Source organism: Procambarus clarkii, chromosome 69 (genome assembly GCF_040958095.1).
Source record: "Procambarus clarkii isolate CNS0578487 chromosome 69, FALCON_Pclarkii_2.0, whole genome shotgun sequence".
NCBI classification, from domain to species: domain Eukaryota; kingdom Metazoa; phylum Arthropoda; class Malacostraca; order Decapoda; family Cambaridae; genus Procambarus; species Procambarus clarkii.
In genome coordinates this window covers 19962233-19984748 of record NC_091218.1, presented here as the reverse complement: position 1 = coordinate 19984748, position 22516 = coordinate 19962233, and the positions used below count along the sequence as shown (strand labels likewise).

The following is a 22516-nucleotide window of genomic DNA, read 5'->3' as shown; positions in this document are numbered from 1 at the left end:
AAATGTTTAAAAAATTAGTTACTGAAGACAAGGCACAAGTGTAGTATTATATGAAATCACATTAACAAACACCTGACTAGGAACAACTTTAAAATCATAAATATTAATGTGTTTAAATATCCTATTAAAATATTTAGCATTTGTTTAAATAATGGAATAAATACCAACCTCCAACAGTGGCTGAAGAGTAGCATCATCTGAGGTAACTTGATAACGCAAGAGACCCAGAACCCAGCGTGTCAGGTCACGTGGAGTGAACAAGTAGTGACTATAGTCATCTACACTGAAGGTATCACGCACCTGGATACAGACAATGATATTACAGTGTGAACTCCTTAATTCAAATTACCTTTATGTGAATTCATACATTACCCCTTTACTGAGTGGACCAGATTCTGGTGCTGGTACAGTTAAAATCAGTGAAATATTAGAGCCTAATATGGTACTGAAGATTTGAGTTATACCATTGTGTAGCTTAGATAGATACTGAGAGAGCCCTCCTAGAAAAATAATTCACCTTTTATAATTAATTATTGGTCCACAAATAATATAAACCCATTTTTATCTATTATAAATTAATACCTGTTCAGTTCAACGTTCATTTAGTTTGACTTATTTTGTCGAGTTATAGTCTAGTACATGGTGCATTTAGTAAGTCAGGTGTGTTGAGAGAGTACTGTATGTGTCCCCCTTCTCATCCACAAGCAATGTGCTTTGGACCCTCATGTTGCACTATAAGGTGACTATTCATCGTAGCAGTGAGGAGCTACTAAGGGGGCCTACATAAAAAGCTATCAAAGCATTTTCTCCACAATATATGATTCAAGTCTACTCTATATTATTGTACTAGTATTATGTTTCTAATTGCTCTTTTGCACTGAATATCCATTTCTTGAGATTCTACAATTACAGACCTAATTTTGCAAAATCAAAACACTTTAATGTCTTTACATCACACAGAAAAAACATTTAAAATATACACAAAAATTACATTTTGGTAGACGTTGACCATGGATGTTGCCAGTTGCTGGGCTTTAGTCTGAGACCCCCAAGCAGGGTGGCCCGGGCACATAGTGTTAAGCACCGACTGCATATACGCACCATACACACTCACTAGCTGCTCACGCTCAGGGTACCTGTATAACATACAAATTACTTTGGCTCTCTCTTTTTAGTCAGTATTTGCAGTCATTAAACTGTGGGGGAAAAATACAGTTTTATAAAGGTAACTAAGAATAAAGCAAATAAACCAGCTTTAAGGAGAGGGTGATTAATATTGATATCACGGGGTCAGCATATTTCAAGAGATGAACAACATGGTATTATGAATACACGAGGGTGCAATAAATACAGATTGGTGTAATATGTACTAATTACACCAACCTGAACTTATTACATCAGCTTATACTCATTATTAAACTGGCTTATACTCATTACAACAGTCTGTATTCATTACACTGGCCTGTACTCATCACAACAGCATGTAATGAGTGCATGCTGGTACAACACAGCATCACAGTCACAGGGAGCAAAAGGGGGATGATGATAACAACCACAAACATAAGCGTTAGTGATGATCATTTTTAGTTGGACTATGTGTGTAAAAATTTAAGTTACACAGAGCCTACACTAGCTAAATTATTCATTCAGATACAACCATTTATATTTTAGTATATTTAAAAAAACTGGAAAGCCTTCTAAATCTGTATTAAAAAATGAAACATACCCAATTGAGGCAATTCTAACGATGGATGTAAAACGCGCACAAAGCTGGTGCCGTCCCAGTGCCGACCCACCAGTTATGGAAGCCACCACCTGCACACCCTCGAGCCCAACCCACTCTAGGTTGTTGTCATAGAAGCCTTCGTATGTCACCACCTACAGAAACCATTTTTATGATTTTGTATAAGAGTTACATGGATGAAAGCAAATAGTTGAAATGCATACTTAATCCTATATAAAATACCAGTATTCAGCTTCTTCAGTTATGTAAATTGTGGTACTTCTCAAAATGGCATGCAAGTTATTATATCATTGAATCTTACTATTCTTTTGTATAAAATGAATTTCAAAATTCATCCTTAACCCTCAATTTATGGCTATTGAATTATGGTCATACTTGCCTATGTAACAACCAATTAAAAAATTCCCCCCAATTTCCCTCCACTGTAAGGTTAATGACATTAGAAAATTATCATTGCTTATACAAAGCCATTGCATATTTTATACATTGTTTATACAAAGTTTATTTATATCAAGTTGACACCTGGTGTAGGTTAGCCTCTTTTTCTCAGCGTGTAAGACAACATACCTGCTGCAAGAAGGTGATGAGCTGGCAAGTACCCCATTTATCTGGCTTAGGCAAGTTTAGATCTTTAAGGTAAACAATCAACCTCTCGCAGTCCTTAGGGCGATATACTCGACCAGTATTAGTAGAAATTACCATACACATCTGTTGAGAGAGTATAATTCCAAATAGTACTGCACAAAAAAATTTTCTTTATTTAAAATGTATGTAAATTTAGTTTAAGGAAAAAATAATCTGTAGGGATGAAACAGCTTAAAATAAATATCAGTACTGTACAGTACTGTATCTGAAAAGGATCAGATGAATTGCATCTATATCTTATTACTTAAGACTTTCAAAGGTGACAGAAAAATATGAAAATATCATATCAAACAGAATCCTTTTTTAAAAGGAATCAAAATGTGAAATAAAGTTAAGGGTTGAGTTACATATAAATATTTTTGCTTCATTATACATTTTCCAACTTTATAAACAGCATTCCTATTTCTGTTGACTTTTCAAAGACACGTCCCATACACACAAAGGTATTTTGTATGTAACACTTTTCCCTTTAAACATATTTTACTAGTACAGTACTGTATCTAAATGGCATTTTCTGTATATCGCATTTTTGTAGTTAAAAGTTTCACATGAGAATTATATGCATGTAATAAAATTTAGGAGTTTGATATGGGTGAAGGAAAAGACCAAGTTCATAAACTATTTTTCTCCAATACCTGGGAGAGTTTTTGCAGCACGTGTTGCGGAGCCGTGTACGCACTGCAGTGAATCATGGTCACCTGCGTACTACGCAGCTTGGAGAAGCAGTGATGAAGCAGCAGGCTGGGGTATATACAACAAAAGTGTACCATACAATAGCAACAACACTTCTACTTTTTAAAAGATATTAAAAAATAGACAATGGATATGCCCATTTTTATTACATATTTATCAACCGAAATAAATGCTTCAAAATTTCTTGCCGTTAAAGTTTAATTTTGTAAGGAACTGAAAATACATTTCAATGATCTATATTATATGAAATTTATATAAAAAGTCTGAAAGAATTTATTTGTGTGGGAAGAACAAGAACAGACATTTGGTACTGTACTAAAGACTATTTAAGGAACCCTATATAGATATCAAGACAAATCAATTTCATAATTGATAATACTATACTCTAATCATAATAATTATAAAGACTGAGAAATTACATTTGGTTGCTCCGCAGGGTATGGATTGGCAGTCATATGAGGAAAATCATCCACAATTTGGAACATTACCATTTTGGCTGGTGCCACAGGGATCTTTTTCTACATTACTACAGTCATTAAAGGTGTTATGGAGACCTTGGAAAACTTATTTCATTCAGAATGATTGACTGATGTACTGTTTACTCATTAGAACTCTAGTCCTTCCAAACCCTCTTGTGACAGAAGTGGCTGAAAAATGAGGGCTTTCAATAACTACTCATTTGCCTGCCAGGTTGTGCATAGTGGCAACTATCAGTTGGCAGTACACTGCTTAATTCTGGGTTCTTAGACCCAGCCTGCTTCACATACAGTGTTCCCTACTGTGTGTCTCATGTGCTTCACATACAGTGTTCCCTACTGTGTGTCTCATGTGCTTCACATACAGTGTTCCCTACTGTGTGTCTCGTGTGCTTCACATACAGTGTTCCCTACTGTGTGTCTCGTGTGCTTCACATACAGTGTTCCCTATTGTGTGTCTCGTATCAGATGGAAGGCGAGAACCAATAGGGATTGAACCAATAAGAACAGTAAAGATTTTAAGCCCTTATGGAAGTGTTATTGATGGACATTCTTGGTTAGATTGAACCTAGATTTCCCAGTTTCTCCCTAACACTGATGCCAGTACCTTTCTGACTATTCATAAATCCTATCAGTGAGACAGTAGATTCTTACCTTACCTTAGGAAGCAACCAAATGTGACAATTCAAAAAAGTACTATTTATCTGTAAATAGAAAAGATCTACTTAATAAACTAGGAAGTGTAATGTGAATCTTTATATCATGATTATTAGCTCAAAATGTGCAACAACTTCAACATACCTCTTCCCACAGCCTTCTGGTCCAACTAGGATGAATGGCTGCTTTGTCTCTAGTTGAAGCCATGGCATAAAATAATCCAGTGAACATTTGGCATCAGCAGTTAGTATTAAAGGAACTTCAGCTGTATCGACTACAACATCTTCTGTCGAGTCAGAGGTGTATGGTTCTAAACGGTCACGTGCAGCATCGTAATAAACATTGAGAGGCTTGCGTTGATCTGGTACATGTTCACCCACCCAAGAAAACACCTCACGAGCAAAGTCTGCCCTGTTGGTCTCTGGCAGATTACCTCCTAGACCTTTCACAAGTGCCAATGCAAAGTGAGCTTTACTGGTAACCTCATGAAGATGAGAAAGGCCATTCAAAACCCATCCAACTAAAGTGGTTTCAACTTCAGCTTCACCAGCATTTAAGACCCATTCAAGTGCTTTAAAGAAGTATTGTTCAATATATGGTTCAAGATAGCGTTTTGCTTCTTCACCCTGTGATTCAAGCCAAGAATTAACAACTGCGTGGATATTGGTGTCTTCGTCACTTAGGAAGATCATGCCCATGCGAGAGATTGTGGCAGGTGAAGCAGAGGATAGATCATGAGTCTCAAAAAGGAAATTGACATTTGGGCCAAACTGTATCCTTTCTCCTGATGGCATGGTCAAAAGTCGATTGTCATCTAATACAGAGTTCAATGACTCTATCCACTCAGGATCTATGTCACCGTCACAAATGATCCATGATGTTACATCTGGTGGCTCTCGGACAACTTGTCTTGCAGAAGCAGTGAGAACACCATCAGACCATTCTCTTGTATCGTGGTCAATGTGCCCAAGAAGCTGTTGTCGTGGCATAGCTTTAGGATTCATGACGTATTTCTTTACCTTTTTATCCATTTTCAAGAGCGCATGTCGCAAGGTCTGCCACAGAGTTGTCTTACCAGATCCCGAGGGACCAACTACTACCACTCCCATACGCTGCTGGAGTTGTTCATAAAGCTCCAGAGCTTTTTTGATCTGTCGATCGTTTGGTATAAGACTCATCTCTTTAAATGTTTCTTGTAAAACTTCAGCTAAATCTTCATAGCCAACACCTCTAAATTTAATATCCGGAAACACATCTCGCACCAGGTCATCAAACCTAGAGAGATAAAGATAGGCATTGAAGTGTATGACCATACTGTAATATCTTCATTAGCATACACCATGACAAAAAGATGAACAAGATAAACTGATGATGTTAAAGAAAAGAATTTTAGGAAGTGGAAGAAATGACACAAATCAACATACTATACTTAGTGAATTGTATGGACATCTTTCAATGTTCAGATTTCGAAGAAATCATTTAGTACAACACTGCTTTTATTCCTTGGTGGGTAGACACCAGGTTGGGAAGTAAATACAAAATCGTTTTAATCTCTTATCGTAAACATGTCAGTAAATGATCTATTTTGATCATTATATCTTAGGATATTCTATGCTGAATTTTAAAACCCATATGTACAATTTTTTTGTTTACCTTGAACTGTCAGAGAAGGTGAGTTTAGAGAGAGTGTTCAACCGCAAAGCTTGCACTACCAGTTCTGATTCCACATTTATATTAACCTCTGATAACTTTTCTTCTTCTGGCAATGTGCGCCTGCAATATTAAAATATAGTTTTAGACCTGTGGATGGTGAAAATTACTCTAGTACTGTATTTTAAGAAATTAAGGCATGATGCAACAAATGTAATTGTACAGTAAAAAATTAAAGACTGATTTACCAACCTATATAACTGAAGCAGATTACCAGAGCCTTTCAATACAGTCTTAAGAGCTCGTAAACCCCAATCATAATGCTGCTGTGGAGTGAGGAGTTCTTTGGATAAGTTGAAGATTGCAACAATCTTACGCCCAAGGCTTTTACCATCCTTGAAGCCCTCGCTAAACAGAATGACTTCAGCAATTAACTCATTGTCAGGACGGGCCATGGCAACAGGCCTGAATAGCTGCTTTAAGTTGTCTGGAAGCTTTTGACGACCGCCGTACCCTTTACCAGCTGGGTTCAGTGTTATGAAAATGCCTGAGTTAGGATCAACAGGCACCTGAAAGTAGGGATTGACTTAAATAAAATAATTTACTGTTTATATGGATTATAGGTGTATCATTGCCTCATTGACCAAATCTTGCTACAAACCATTTTTATAAAATTAAAACCAACAAATTAGCATTACTCTAAATAAGATTTCATTATTAAATTCCAATATTTTTCAATGAGTGTTTTCACTTATAAAATGCAATGTGTGAGTCTACTTAAAATTTGGTCTACTATTATTATTATTATTATTATTATGGAAGAGTTTAATTCAACTTAAATTTCTGTACGGATAATTTTTGGTCAAATATGGAGAGTGCAAAATTTCATGTATTTTTATTGCAGTTATTCCGTGAATTCCAATTAATTTTCATCACCCTACCTCTTTGCCCAATAGTGTAGTGGTTGCAGCTTGTGACTTAAGAGCAGCCTGTATCGTCTGAATTTGCATAGAGACTGCTGATAAAACAGCCTCTTCTAAACGGTTGAACTCATCAAAGCAGCCCCATGCGCCACATTTCACCAGACCAACAAATATTCGGCCCATGGATTTGACATCAATTCCTTCATCACAGTTAAACACCAGAACCTGACGCCCAAACAGGCCACCAAGAGCTTTCACCGACTCTGTTTTACCAGTTCCAGCCGGGCCATAGGGGTTTCCACCCAGCCCCATGTGCATACCCTGCAAACACATTTACTTTACTAATTGTCTAATACATTGAGGATAGACAAAAGAATATTAATTAACCAATATTTCAAAGCAAATGATAAATATAATATATAAATATGGCATAAGTCTTTATTTTTATATGCTTCATAAAACAATAGATGTTGAACAAATAACACATACCTGTGTAAGTGTTAAGTAACACTTGTCAGTTAAAGGTGTATGCACCAGTTTGGGGGCATTACCTTGGTATTCATATGTATAATCAAACTGAGCATCTACCATCCTCATAAATGCCGAACCTCCTTCACCTATGTAGAACCTGGATAAATAAAATTCCATTCATTAAAATGCTTATCTTTACAGAGAAAAACATTTTGACTGTTACATTTGATTGCTCTTGTAGGTAAAGATTTACTGTGTCATATAATGTGGATCATGTACGTTCAGGAAAGATGACATACTGTAATGGAACCAGCATCACAAGATCTTTAAAACATTTTTGCAGGATCAAGTGCAAGGCTAGTTTTGACTTTTCTTGTTGACTGAAGATATGGTGAAGACTCTTACTTGGGAATGTAGAGAATACACTCAGGTACCTTCTATGATGCTTTATTGTGAGAGGTAACACAATATCCAGCTCACCAGAGGTCCACCTGCTCTAGCATTCACCATATACACTGACTGGCCCACACTCAGCAGCGCCCATGCTCTATGGGGTATGACACCAGAAGCCTAGCTGCCTCATGATTGGTTGTCACTAACCGTTTTACAATTTGAAGGCCGACAGATACAGTACAGTGCATTCACAAAAATTAAAAGCCTTTCCAAACCTTTCCGAACTACTTCTCTGTTTTTTAAACTTGGTAGAGCACTACTGCACTTCCCATTCTCCATTGGAACATGCCTGGTGTCTTTGTGTAGTCTTGAAATTTTTGTTACAATGCAGTTTAAGCAACTTACTGTAGCATCGGTGTATCTTACTGTGAGCTTAGTGAGGTATCCCTAGTCGACGACTGTTCAAACTCCAGGATGAAACCCACAACCGTTGACTAATGCCCAGAGATCTATTTACTGTTAGGAGAACAGAACCATCAGGTGTACTGAAACATATCCAAATGTTTTGCTTTACCCAAAAATGGAATACATGCCAAATTAGTTTTCAGCCAACTATGCTAGTCAATACATTACAGTGTTGTGTGATACTGCCACCTGGTGGTAGTGATCAAAGGTAAACTGATGAGGTCATTTGTTGTTAAGCAGAGCCTGCATTTGGCTGTCAACCTGTAGTGATATCAAGGTGGAGGGCATGGTAGCAATAGTCTTTCTATCTTTCTCACTCTTGCCCTCTTTCTCTGAAAGGCTTGAATTTATGAATGAAATTAATTAGTTCTCCTAGCACTTCTCTTGTGCCAATGTTATACTGCCTGACTGTGCATGACACTTTTCTACAACACTGGGTTCTACAGGCAACCTAACAAAGTGGCAGAATGAGAAATCTCAGAATGATAAATAAGTACTTGAGCATACATGGAGAAAATACAGGCCAACCATATAATGCCAAAACATCAGACAAAAACACCAACAGTAATGTATTATAACAAAACAATAATCCTTACCTTAGCTGTTTTTGCCATGCCCAGTCTGACACAGAGGTAATGTTACTATTGATCAGTACGTTCACAACATCAATATTGTGAATGGTGTCCAAGATGAGTGCTTTTAACTTCAGCTCCAGCACTAAACTATCTGCCTTACCCTCTGGGGTTCCATCTGAACTGAGGTCTACACCTGTATACGATTCAAGCTTGGCCTGAAATTGGACGAGTTGTTCTATTAGCCCTCTACATCTCTCTAGCACATGAGAACAAGCTATGAAACCCAAAAACAAAAAATATTAGAAGAAAATCAATAATCTATTAATAAGTATCCACATTTTCCTGCCACTTCATCAATATCGCTGTCTAAGCAGGCGATGAGTCACAATAGCGTGGCTGAAGTATGATGACCAGACCACACACTAGAAATTGAAGAGACGACGACGTTTCGGTCCGTCCTGGACCATTCTCAAGTCGATTGTGATGAGGACAGGTAGGGACAGGAATTAAATAGGCAAGAGAGAGCTGAGGAGGAAAGTCAGGTGTAGGGGATAGTAGTAATGAGAACTGCAACAGGCCTATTGGCCCATACGAGGCAGCTCCTATTATAACCACCGAAGGAGATGGTAATAGGAATAAGAAGAGGATAGCAAGGGAGCGTAGAAGACAATGAACAGAAAAAGGGAGAAGAGAGAAAGAAAGGGAAAGAGAAAGAAAGGGAAAGAGAAAGAAAGGGAAAGAGAAAGAAAGGGAAAGAGAAAGAAAGGGAAAGAGAAAGAAAGGGAAAGAGAAAGAAAGGGAAAGAGAAAGAAAGGGAAAGAGAAAGAAAGAAATGGAAAGGGGAAAGCTTATGTTAAGTCACGTTTGTTAGAAAGATTAGAGCATTTGAGTATATACTGTGAAAGGGAAGAGTCCACAGCAACAAAGCCAGGACTCAAGTTCATGTTGGGTACATTGTTAATAAGAGCCGATTCTACAAGACGGCGTCTGTGTAGAGTAGAGGCAGGAAAGATTATTTTGGAGGAAGACCAATCAATGGGATGATTAGAATCCCTCACATGGCAGAAGAGAGCATTGTTAGTGTCTGCAGACATAACACTTCTCTTGTGTTCTTTAAGTCTGTCATTCAGTGTACGGCCAGTTTCGCCAAAGTATTGGAGAGGACAAGATGAACAGGAAATAGAGTAGACACCAGCAGCATTAGAAGCAGGAGGAGCAGTGTGAACTAGATTACTACGAAGTGTGTTTGTTTGTCGAAAGGCGAGTTTAATGTCAAGAGGATGAAAGGTATTGGTAAAAGTTTTGAGTTCAGATATGAAGGGAAGGCATAGTACAGTGCTACTAGTGTTGGAAGCAGGTTTAGGATGAAAGAAATTTCGACGACCGAAACGTCGTCGTCTCTTCAATTTCTAGTGTGTGGTCTGGTCATCATCGCTGTCTAAGGTGCACACACACACACACACACCCACGTCACCCACCACATTAAGTTCACCTGTTAAACATAATATATTTGTTTAGCTTCAGAGAACACTATTGTAATTAATGTTAAGTTGTTCTCTCCATCTATGCATCATTACCCATGGCAGAAAATTTGCCAAAATTTCAAACTTTTATCATATATATTGCAGCCAATAACTAGTATCACAAAATAAAGATGTTTGAGCTGGTTTAATAATCATAAAAACAATGCAGACAACTTGACAAAATTTCCTGCCAATGCAGACAAAACTGATCTGATCCTTGATGGTTAAACATATGTGATTATTTGCATACCTCTAATTCTTTTTTAAAGCTGGTAAGACTTCCATTCTGAATTGACTCTTCACATCGTTCCGTGAAGAGAATGGCATCAGCAAGACACAAGATCTGGCCAAAAATAAAATTAATGTGTTATCTTCCACTTAGCACAAGTCACACAGTATCCTACAGTATGTACAAGAACCTGTACACCTGTTGATTGAAGGTTGAGAGGCAGGACCAAAGAGCCAGAGCTCAACCCCTGCAAGCACAATTAGGTGAGTACAGATTACACTTTGATATATGATTGTAGCTGGATTTTTTTTTAATTCAATGTTATTTGGATTTGACATTCTGCTACTACATTCCGAGAAAAAAATTCCCCTTGAAGAAAAGTTAACAAAACTGTTAAAAAGAGAGTTAAACATTTTGCTTGAATGTCACACAAATTAATATAAACAGGAGTCACGACATGAAAAATGACAGGATTTCATTAACAAGTGAAACAAATTTTATATCTACCTCTATATAAATACGAGATTTTCATTTTGGTGGCTTTATGAGACAAAAAAAATAGTATCAATATATTTATATGATTTGGTCACAATGGACTACAAGATGTGTATCCATCTGGCAGATGAGGTCTTATCTTGTTTCCCAGACGCTTTACTCTGCTCAGCTATCAGCTACATTCTGCATTTACTTCCTTGGGGCTGCACACTGGGTAGGCCATGTCATCTGCTCAGTTCACTGGATGCATTGGCTACGTTGTTCTCCCTCATCCTTCATGATGCGGCATCAGATTTCTTTATGGCCTATCTTGACTGTAAGGAGTCCTGTGTTGGACCTTTCCCAGAGTCCATTTGGATGTACTCCCTATTGAAGTCTATTCCTTTTTCCTCTCTCTTATGAGGAGGTAGTGCAAAAGGTCGTGAATTATTAATGGATAATTCCAGATGCTTATCCAATATTTTGACTGAAGTTCAACCTGTTTGCTTTCTGGAGGAAGTATTGTCTTCCTCATTCTGTAGTGACAGAATTTATTACGCAGCTTGAAATGGTCCAGGACAGACTGAAATGTCAATTTTTCACTTTCAGTTTTGTGGGTTGGGTGTCTACAGAGACTCCTTTCTGAGTCGGTCCCTCGGTGGGTGATGAGAGTCCCTGGTGGATCATATGGAGTAAGGCTCAACACCTTATCTTTTTTTTATAAAAATCTGTGTCATATACAGAGATTTGTATTTGTGTAGTAGGTTTAGGAGAGTAAGTATACAGTACATTTAATCGGTCTTTAGTACATAGTGTACAATTGTGACACATTGCCATTAGTGAAGTCAAGTAAGCAAACGGTTATTTTATGTACAGGTCTTGGATCAAGGAAGCATAAGGAAGGCTTGGGAGTGACAACACTGACATAATTCTTGAGCTGCAATATTTAAACTTTTCTATGCAAGCCCTAGATTGTTAAATGAAATTAAATATTTCAAGCTTTGAAAGGATTTAAGGACATTAAATCCTTACCATGCTTTGAAAGCAACATGTATTCAAATCAGTAAAATATAAGCTGCAGATTGGAAAGAATGCAGTTTCAATGTGAGGTTTACAGTGATGTCTCAACTTTAATGTAGCTTAGAATAAAGGTACTGTAAAGTTTTTTTTGTAGGAAATTTTCAACCTTGCCTAGTGAGTTACAGTTGGGGTAAGCTTATGCTTGTGAGAACATTGTAATTTTTGTTAAATGAAGTAACTACTTGTGAGAACATGCCCTAAGATTAAGACTTAACATCATGGAGAGCATAAAACAAGAAATTACATTTGCCAAAGAACATTTAAATAATGTCAAAGATCGGTTATAGGGTCACACTACAGATAGAACCATAAAAACATTACCTAAAACAGGTCCAGTAACAACCAATACTTTACAGATGCTAAGAAACTGATTCAAAATATTTGAGTTACCTGAGAAGGTGACTTAAGAGGATCCATTCCTGCATCAGTATGACCTTCTGCCAGACATTCAGTAAGCAGCTCATTCAGTGTCCTCTTCATCTCCTCACTCAGCTGACTTAACCAATCCTAATAAATAGATAAAATATGCAGAGCACAGCTGTCATCTATGGCAGTTACATTGTTTTCTCTACAGTTTTGTCGGCAAGATGCCCGAAACGCTTTGCATGTTTGTGGCATAGTAAGAACACCAATGTTATGTATGTACTCTCACCAACCCAATGTACCTTCTTGTATATAAATAAATTAATCTCGGGACAAATTTTTCCCTATAGTTATTTCCACACTTTGTATCCACGTTTATTACAATCCCACAAAGTTTATATTGATGACAAAATGATAATGAAATAAAGTATGATGATGATAATGGTACTTGCCACTAATGATTGTTATGGATGAAGAGCAGAAGCTGCTACTAATGAGTACTGAAGGATTACTTTCCCACTATATTTACCCAAATACAATTCATTACCAATTTGATCTGTGAGTTCAGATCGCAGGCTACAAAGTTCTTAAATGATGCCAAGGATATCGAAGACTAATGAGACCTGAACATTCCCCATGTATTACACACAACAGCTCCATACAGAACCACAAACATCACATTCCAGCAAACCATCCAATTAAAAAACTAGGTATACAGTACTCGTCATAATGGATATGTAATGTTACAATATCTCATATGCCTTTTCTATGACCTGTTTCAATGCAAATAAATGATCAAGACCACTAACCACTTCCACAAAAACATTCATCTTATTCATCTTGAATAATTTGTGCTGTACGTGACCTCACTAATGCCCGCAGCTTTTGGATCTCATCATATAATACCTATGGTACTTACCTCAACTTGTGTGGTGATTTCAACAGGTCTTCTAAGAGGAACATCTTCACCTTCAAGACTCTTCATTGCAACGATGTGTGAATTATTCTCATCAAATCTCACAAAGTGAATTCCAGCAAACAGTTTCTTTAGATGATTCTGAACAAGAATATTTCTTTAAGATACAACTCATATCAAGCAAAGACAAATATTTTCATAAATTATTGTTTTTATTTATATTGTACGGTATTTCTTTAAAAATTTCTTTGTACTTTATTTGAATTTATCTATTTAATATAAGAAAACAAATGTATTTTACAAATTCGAACATCTGCAACAGTACATAATTTTTGTTGTTCAAATATATAATGATAATTTTAGCCAATGTTTATTGATCCCATAATTTTTGGTTGCTATTGTTTATCTAAGTATAAGGTAGACAAGGTTTATCTAAGTTGACATGCATGCTAATTTTGTGTATCACAACTAGATGCTGAACACACATGCACTTAACATGTTATCACACACTCATTGCACCTCTTATTGTATAAACTCCACAACTGACAACAAAATCTGTCAAATATTGGAGTCAACAACTATCTACCCTGGCAAAATTGTAAGAGTTAATGCAGAGCCTTTAAACCAGAGTCTAGGATATTCTATACCTGTACACTATCTTTTTCTCTCTTTTTGGAGGATGGTAGTATTACTCACTTTTTTGTACATCACATGCACAAGAGCACTTAAAATGCCATTGTTCCTCCCTCCTGCACTGTCACTCATTGCAGCCTCATCTAGTTTACTAACTTTTCCAATAATAATTTGTTTTTACTTTTTACTTCATAAATTTCTTAATTAACTTTTGTCACAATATTGATAAACCAATAAGATAATTTTCCCCTATATTTTTCCCTATTACATTTATTTGATTAAGGTTTGTAGTCCTTTAATAAATACCTGATACAATACCTGGGTGTTTTTTAAGCAAAAGCCTTATGGGTTGTATAGTACACAAAACAAACACTAGGCTCTAGTCGACCTATCACCCCTACTATGATGAGGTACATTTCAAACGATCCTGTCACATAGTTGGGGTAGGAAAATAGTGAAAAGACTATCTCAATCCACCACCGAGTAACCACTCACAATCACAAACAAGAACAGATTAGTACACTCAACACCCGTGCAAACAATCATTAGAACTGCAAGTAAAACCAATTATCACACTGCTAACTACTGGTTAGTAACTACTACTACACTGACACTACCGCTGGATGGCAGTACAGATCATAACAGAGGCCAAGGAAATAGGCAGATATCAAACATTTAAGTCTCTCAAGATAGTTTGACCTGCTTCAGCTTGGTTTCAGAGTTAACTTTCTTGTTTTCACTGGTCATTACATTGTCTGCCTTCCTTGTTGAATGGGTATTTTGACTAGGTTCCTTCTGCAGCTCTAGTTCTGGTGTGGCGTATGCATGTCCCACCTATGTCTTAGCCTTGTTTACTCTCCATATGTTTACGTTACCAACATTGCAGGCATTGGGTTTCCAATGAACTACAATATTGTACTACAACATTGTTTCAGTACTGAAAACATATACTTTATGCTGTGTCAGAAGGTGGTTCTGAAACCAGACTTATGGTACCTATTGATTGGTCTTCTATCTGGAGTCCTTACTAGGCTTAGCATGATGTTCCTGGGACCTGCCTAGGTTTTGCCTAGGTTCTTCTCCAGAGTGTTGCAGAAGCTAAGCCTTCATTCAGTTTGCCTATTTTGTGTGGTTTAGTGAGGTGCTGGGCCAGGTCACGAGACCAGTTTCCTTCTCGGTCTTTGATCTGGGGTGGTTTTTTACCTATCAGAAATTATAGGACAGTAAGATCTAGTTCTTTATGCCCAATCTTCTAGCTTACTCGAGTACCCTTTGCTTATCCCAGTACCTCTTGCTTACCTCCAGTACCTCTTGCTTACCCCCAGTACCTCTTGCTTACCCCCAATACCTCTTGCTTACCGGCTCATGGGAGCGAGCCCCGAAATCATCTCAAGATAACCTACCCCAGTACCTCTTTCTTACCCCAGTATCATGTCAGAAGTAATCATATTTAACTGGCTACCATATAATGCTCATGAAATTAACCATTCAAGACAGTTTTCACTCATGTCTAACAAATATTCATTCATGCTCTATTTTCATAAGTAGAAGCCATATTAAATATAATGAGGTGAGTACCTGAATAACTTCTGGGTTTGTAGCTTGACCCAAGATCTCAAGCAAGTCATCGTCACCAATAAAGTAGAAGCGAGGAAAAGCAGACCTCTTCTCCTCCAGAAATTCATTAAGGCTCTTCTGACATCTACCAGTTAATTGTAAGACAATGAAAAGTTAGTACAGAACAAACAACAGTGCTAACATTATAGCTTAGTAGGCAAAGTTAATGTTTGTTAGTGCATAATATTAATAACTAATAACCCAGCATACATATAGGAAATTAGAGGAAAGTGAAGACATTTTGGTTCATCCTGAACCTTAATATAAATGTAGGATTGGTAAATCAATAGACGTTGCAGGATCCTAGCATTAACTTCCATAATGCTGCCTTGAGTTTGAAAGCTCTCCGAGATCAGTTTGACGATGAAAGAAGTGGTGGTCATCAAGTCACATGAAGACAAATTCTGTCACTGTCAAGAATGGAATGTTGAAGTTGAAAGATGTCAGAGATCAAAAAGACAAATGAGTGATGAGATGTCAGGAGATGCTTGGTTAACAGTCAAGGAGGTAATGGAAAGAATCATGAAGGCATCACACTACTATCTTCACAGAGGGATGGACAAAAAGCTCGCTCGTTTGTACAATAATTGCATTAAGTTTGGGTTCTTTCTCGATTTTGAGGGCTGTACAATATTATGATGCCGACAGTAATAAACTAAAGAAGAAGCGTGAAAATTTGAGGAAATTGTACAGCTCGGATATTGTTGGACAGCAGCTATATGAAGGAATTTTGGATTGCAGAATGTTGCTATCAAATCAGGCCAACACATGATCTTCTGTGTGCACATGTGTGTGTTAATTGACAACTCTCTCCAGGTATATGCAATACCTGCTGGTGGAAACTAGAAATCATTCTGGCCAGTTACAGGCATAAATATTGAACATTCTGACACCTATAATGATCTTACACTGTACCAGTATTGTGGTACAACACTTAATGAAATATTGTTGTGCTTTATTTAACATATGTGATCTGTGGTGATGTGATCTTGAACTAGATCACCAAAGAAGGGACAGACCTATCTACTTAGTTTGTTTCAACACCCAGATAACATAGTTCCATCATTTTGTTTCATGTACAGCAGAGAAAGCTATTTTCAAATATTAAATTGATGGTGCATTTTTCAGCTGTATAACAAAATAACAATGCAGTTCAGTCAATACTTGATGGTGCAACCTGTCCTCCTACAAAGAACGTCGCTTTTCGCTTATATGCGTTACACAAGGCCAAAAACTGTCGTACTAGAAAATGGAAGCGGCTCGCGAAAGTGATGTATTGTTCTGTTTTCTGTTTTGGGTCCTCTGGTAGGTTAGGAGAGAACACTTTAAATTGACTGTTTTCTTAATGTTGGGAAACCTTAGGACGGGCTGGATGGTGAGAGCAAAAACAAATGCAAAATATGAGTTCCGAAATATGGATATCGTTTATGTAAGTGGTATAGCCCATCTCTTGTGTCCTAGAAAAGTACAAAAAAAAGTCCCCCCCCCCCCCAAAAAAAAAAGCCAGAATTAGAGTAATTTGAATAAGCTTTTACCTTGTGAAAAATGATAGATTAGGAAGCATCACTAATGAGGAAAGGAGAAGTACAGGTATATTAACTACATGTTAATGTTTTATTATGCAATACATTGGAAAACCAATTTATCATTCAGAAAGAAGTTAATTTTACAGCTTACCTTGCTAGTTGATCAAGAAGAGTAACCAATGTGTTCCGTATACCATTAATGCGACAGAGGGATACAACTTTATTGTCTCTAGCAACATCTGACATGATCGATTTGAAATCATCATCAACTCTCCTGAAGCGACCTTGTTCATTAGGCAAAGCACCTCGGCCAAAAATGGGCTCCAGATACACCCATTTACGCTGTATAAAAAACATTGAAATTAATAAAATATAAACCCACATACTGGTACTGCATAGATATAATTTATAAACCATTATTTTTTGGAATTCTTTACCTGTATCTGATTTAGGTTAGCAAGATACTCGTCCAAGTCAGCTAGACGTTGTTCCCAAACTCGAGCCCGATCTGCAAAGGCTGCGAAATATGACGAATCTTTCAAGGACTGCAGCAGACTTTGATTGTCGCCAACCTGTCAAAAATTAAGGGACAATTTTACTACCATACAAATATTCAAACATTAAGTTTAAATGTTTTTTAATACTTCCAAATTACAAAGAATTTGATTTGATTTTGAAAAGGGACTTAATTTAATTTGAAAATTTATGACTACAAATGCGATAAGTAATACATATAATGAACTAAATAAAAAAGTAAGAGGGCGAGTTTATAAGTTGTCAACAAGGTACACTCTTATGGTTACACCACTCTGCAAAACCCGTTGTTGTGTTCACTGGCAACTCTGAATTTGTACTCTCTTATTTGCATCTTATCATTTTATTTACTATTTTCTTCACCCAGACTTTGCATGTCATTTTGCCATATTCATTCCAGCTACAACAATATACAGTACACATACACCTGTTTATTGCTCACACCTTTCCCTGTTTATTGCTTATCTTGAGCATTTGTTGTTGCTTGACACATTGTGTTCCAATTGAGGACTTTGTTTATTAGCACTCTGTCTTTTTACTTTACGCTCCCGTTTTCTGGATTGAAAGGAGACATGGTTACAGTGTACATGATACTGAAAGACAAAGTAAACAAGAGAAGGGTGTTCCAGACGATAAATAGGACTTGTGTCTTCAAGTGAAAACAAAGTGCAAATGAGCCACAGGAATATATATGGATGTTCTTCAGTGCAAGAGCAGAGGCAAGAAGAAGTAGTCGAGCAAACTCAATCCACAGTGTTATAATTAACAATATATATGTGAGAAAGTGCAGCTATCTACTAACCTTGTTGATGATATCCTTCCATTCTTTGATGAGCATAACTTGATGTCCAGCTGAGGCTGTGTGAGGAACGAGAGTGAAGTGAGCATCAACTTCCCATACATCCAGTTCTCCCAATGCTTGCCGAATAACAATTTCACCTGCTGCTTTGGCGTTCATCTCCTTCAATGCCTCACTGTGCTGTGTTAAGCTGTCACGCACCTAATGACAAAAATACAATTACTGAACTGAAAACTTCAGATTTTTAGGAAATACAGTACCAGTAACACTATTAAACATAGATAACTACTGTACTCAATGAATCACTAAAGGTCAACTGAAGAAGGAATTTATGTCATCTCACCACAATATGTTTCATGCGATATATAATTTTATCAAGTGATCCTAAACTTCTCCAAAAATTCTGAGAAGGTACAACGTCCTCAAATAGCACAATACAGTGGTACCTCGGAATGCGATTGTCCCTGTATGCGAGATTTTCGGAAGGCGAGGTGTATTTACTCCAAAAATTTGTCTCGGAAGGCGATGGTTACTTCGGGAGTCGAGTTTGAACGCGAGTTTGTTGATACGCGTACAGCCGACCTAGCGCGTGGTCGTTCGGCGATCGTCGCCCCTCTGCCCCGCTGCCCCTCAGTTCACCATTGTCTCGCGCGCAGTGACTACCCCCACATCAATTCTTGTCGTGAATTTTCAGTGTTTTGTTGGATTTTTGGTGATTTGTCTATACAATTTGTTATTATATATCTCACCATGAGTCCCAAGAAAGCCAGTGGTAAGGATAAAGGCCAGAAAGCTCATGTGAGGATGACAATAGAGCAGAAACAAGAGATCATTCGAAAGCATGAGAACGGTACACGTGTTGTTGATCTTTGTAGGCAGTACAACAAAGCGACATCAACAATATGCACTATACTTAAGAAGAAAGATAAGATTATGAGTGCTAATGTGGCAAAAGGAGTAAGAACATTAACGACACAAAGACCACAAATACTTGAAGAAGTGGAAAAGTTGTTATTAATTTGGATACACGACAAGGAGTTGAGGGGTGATAGTGTTTCGGAGGCCATTATTTCTGAGAAAGCCAGGGTGTTGCACGAAGACCTTCTAAAGAAGACCCCTGCAACGAGTGATGCAGAAAAGAAAGAGTTTAAGGCAAGCAGGGGCTGGTTTGAAAAATTTAGAAAGAGAAGTGGTATCCATAGTGTTACAAGGCATGGGGAGGCAGCCAGCTCAGACAAACCAGCCGCTGGACGATTTATTGACGAATTTAAAGAGTTTGCAGAGGCTGAGGGATACCTACCGCAACAAGTGTTTAATTGTGACGAAACAGGACTGTTTTGGAAAAGAATGCCTAAGAGGACATACATTACCAAGGAGGAAAAATCCTTGCCTGGACACAAGCCTATGAAAGATAGGTTTACGCTTGTGCTGTGTTCAAATGCGAGTGGCGATTTAAAAATTAAACCCTTGCTAGTGTATCATTCTGAAAATCCAAGGGTTTTCAAACAGTATAATGTGCAGAAAACCCGTTTGTCTGTGATGTGGAAGTCTAATAAAAAAGCATGGGTGACTAGGCTTATTTTTTCGGAGTGGGTGAATGAAGTGCTGTGCCCTGCCATAGAAAAATATCTGCAGGAGAAACAATTGCCACTCAGAGCCGTGCTTCTCCTTGACAATGCTCCTGCTCATCCTCCAGGCTTGGAAGATGATTTGATGCCTCAATGCAATAAATTCCTCACAGTTAAATTCCTTCCTCCTAACACCACTCCTCTAATTCAGCCTATGGACCAGAAAATCATAGCGAATTTTAAGAAACTGTATGAAAGGGCACTTTTCCGGAAATGTTTTGAAGTGACTGAAGCCACAAACCTCACCCTCAAAGAGTTCTGGAGAGAGCATTTTAACATTTTTAGTGCTTTAAAACTCGTTGACAAAGCCTGGCAAGAAGTGACTCAAAGAACCCTGATCTCTGGCAGGAGAAAATTGTGGCCTGAAGGTGTGAGAGAACTAGACTTTGAGGGGTTTGAGCCTATAAATGATGCGCCTATTGTTGAGGAAATTGTTAGTCTAGGCCAGAAAATGGGCTTGGAATTGGATGGTGATGATGTGGAGGAGTTGGTGGAAGAACACAACGAAGAACTGACCACCGAAGAACTCCTAGCCCTTCAACAGGAACAGGAAGCCAACACAGCAGCGAATGATTCTGCAGTGGAGGAGGAGGTGGTGGCAACAGCACCAGCGAATGTCCCTTCTGCAGTAATGAAGAAGGTGTGTCAGATGTGGGAAGAGATTCAAACAACTATTGAACACACTCACCCAGACAAAACTGTAGTAGGCCGTTGTCTTAATCTTTTCAATGACACTGTGATGCCTTACTACAGAGAGAGCTTGCGAAGAAGGGAAAAGCAAGCTTTCATGGACAAATATTTGGTGAAGAAATCGAGCAGTGAACCTCAACCAGGACCTAGTGGCACTCAGGTTAAACGTCCCAGGGAGAGCACACCAGAAAGGTCCTCACTGCCTGATGTGATTATGGAAGGGGACTCCCCTTCCAAACACTAACTCCTCTCCTACTCCCCCCTCCTCACCATCTTCCATACGCCTACAGCACTCGACAGTAAGGTAAGTAATAACTGGAACATACTTTTGTAGGTTTATTTAGATGAATTAGGTATAAAAATTTAGTTTGATGTGGGGTTTTTGGGGTAGTCAGGAACGGATTAATTCATTTCCCTTTATTTCTTATGGGGAAATTAACTTCGGAATGCGAGTTTTCGGAAGGCGAGGCGTCTCCAGGAACGGATTAAAATCGTATTCTGAGGTATGCCTGTACAGTACATTTTAGGAATTTTACCAGAAATAAATACTTCCCACAAAACATATAATTAGTTCTAAAGTAATACAATAAAATTTATGATCCTAACACAAATGTATAACAAACTGGGAAGAAATTTGAGTAAGGCATTGTGATTAAAGAAAAAAGTACAGTATGGAGCAACTTTCCGGGTTGCTCCACAGAACACCCATTCATATGGTCCACACAAACAAAACATGCCATGCTCTATTGATCTGCTTCCTCACCATGACATATTTTTTAAAATGCTCCAGCGATGTAAACTAAGAAGGGTAAACAGTGGAAAGTAGGTTAGGTTAATCAAGCTTAAGAGAAAAGGAGGATGTGAAATACAGGCTGAAGCCTAGATGAAGAGGCTCTGCCATAGCAGCAGAAAAGGAAGCAATACAGTAGTGTTAGGTATAGGCATTTACCCCTGAAAAAGAGCCGATGAGAAATGCCAGAAGGAGAGGAACTGACAAATGATAACAGTAGGAGAGCAATATACCATTGGAGAGCTCAGCAGGACACTTTACACTGGTAACAAAAGATGGCCCAAGAATATTGGATGAGTAACAAGGTCACCTGCTTCTCACAGAGATGATGATGATGATGATGATAGAACCTCTGTGTAGTTGGTTCACAATCGTTTTGTCCTAGGTTTAATTCCTGGACAAGACGAGACATGGGCACAACTCCATAACCTGATGCCTCTGATTATCTAGTAGTAAATAGCAAATTTTTGTAGATTGCATTCTGAGTCAATTGTTGGCTTCCTTCAACCAAGAGATGGCAGCAGTGTGTGCGTGTTGTTGTGGAAGCATCTTATTGTGCTATTTCATTGGATCTCACATCACACATCTCTGGTAGGAATTGCATGGTAGATTCTCAAGCTTATCTCTAGTACTGTACCATTTATTATTTTTGGTAGGACTGATAATTCTTCAGTGACTACCATCTTTAATTACTACACAATGACAATCTGTAAAGTTTCCTATGGCATGTTGTCCAACCTGACTACTTTCATTATACAGAATTTATTTACCTTCAGGAAGTGACCAAAGGTGAGTTTGTCTACTGTGACATTGGTAGGTATCCCAAGAAGGCTGTACATTTCAATCCAGTGCTTTTCAGAAAATACTTCTCCACGCACATACTTCAGTAGTGGTATTACTGCTCTATACTTTTCAAGTTCATGAATGAGGCGTACAGTCACAGGTGTCGTTTCTCCAGATGATTGTAGTTTATCATCTGCAGATTAACAAAATCTACAGTAGTTTGAATTTGTATATGTTCT

The 22516-nt window shown here is 37.9% G+C and overlaps 1 protein-coding gene across 6 annotated transcripts in view; it reads right to left on the bottom strand.

The window, feature by feature from the left end:
• Positions 1-22516, bottom strand: part of btv (dynein cytoplasmic heavy chain beethoven) — a 103963-nt gene that overhangs the window by 55724 nt on the left and 25723 nt on the right. For all 6 annotated transcript variants that reach the window (XR_011224025.1, XR_011224026.1, XR_011224024.1 and 3 more), the window contains exons 19-37: positions 22265-22470; positions 18390-18587; positions 17491-17625; positions 17205-17395; positions 15489-15612; positions 13281-13418; positions 12389-12505; positions 10466-10558; positions 8714-8907; positions 7278-7416; positions 6807-7109; positions 6118-6434; positions 5869-5988; positions 4360-5490; positions 3025-3130; positions 2312-2452; positions 1727-1878; positions 992-1136; positions 169-300 (exon numbers count right to left, since the gene is read on the bottom strand). Coding sequence is in view for 2 of the 6 variants with exons in the window: in XM_045765047.2 (XP_045621003.2) it covers positions 169-300; positions 992-1136; positions 1727-1878; positions 2312-2452; positions 3025-3130; positions 4360-5490; positions 5869-5988; positions 6118-6434; positions 6807-7109; positions 7278-7416; positions 8714-8907; positions 10466-10558; positions 12389-12505; positions 13281-13418; positions 15489-15612; positions 17205-17395; positions 17491-17625; positions 18390-18587; positions 22265-22470 (4082 nt within the window). In the remaining 4 variants the exon portion in view is untranslated. The remainder of the gene's footprint in view (positions 1-168; positions 301-991; positions 1137-1726; positions 1879-2311; positions 2453-3024; positions 3131-4359; positions 5491-5868; positions 5989-6117; positions 6435-6806; positions 7110-7277; positions 7417-8713; positions 8908-10465; positions 10559-12388; positions 12506-13280; positions 13419-15488; positions 15613-17204; positions 17396-17490; positions 17626-18389; positions 18588-22264; positions 22471-22516) is intronic.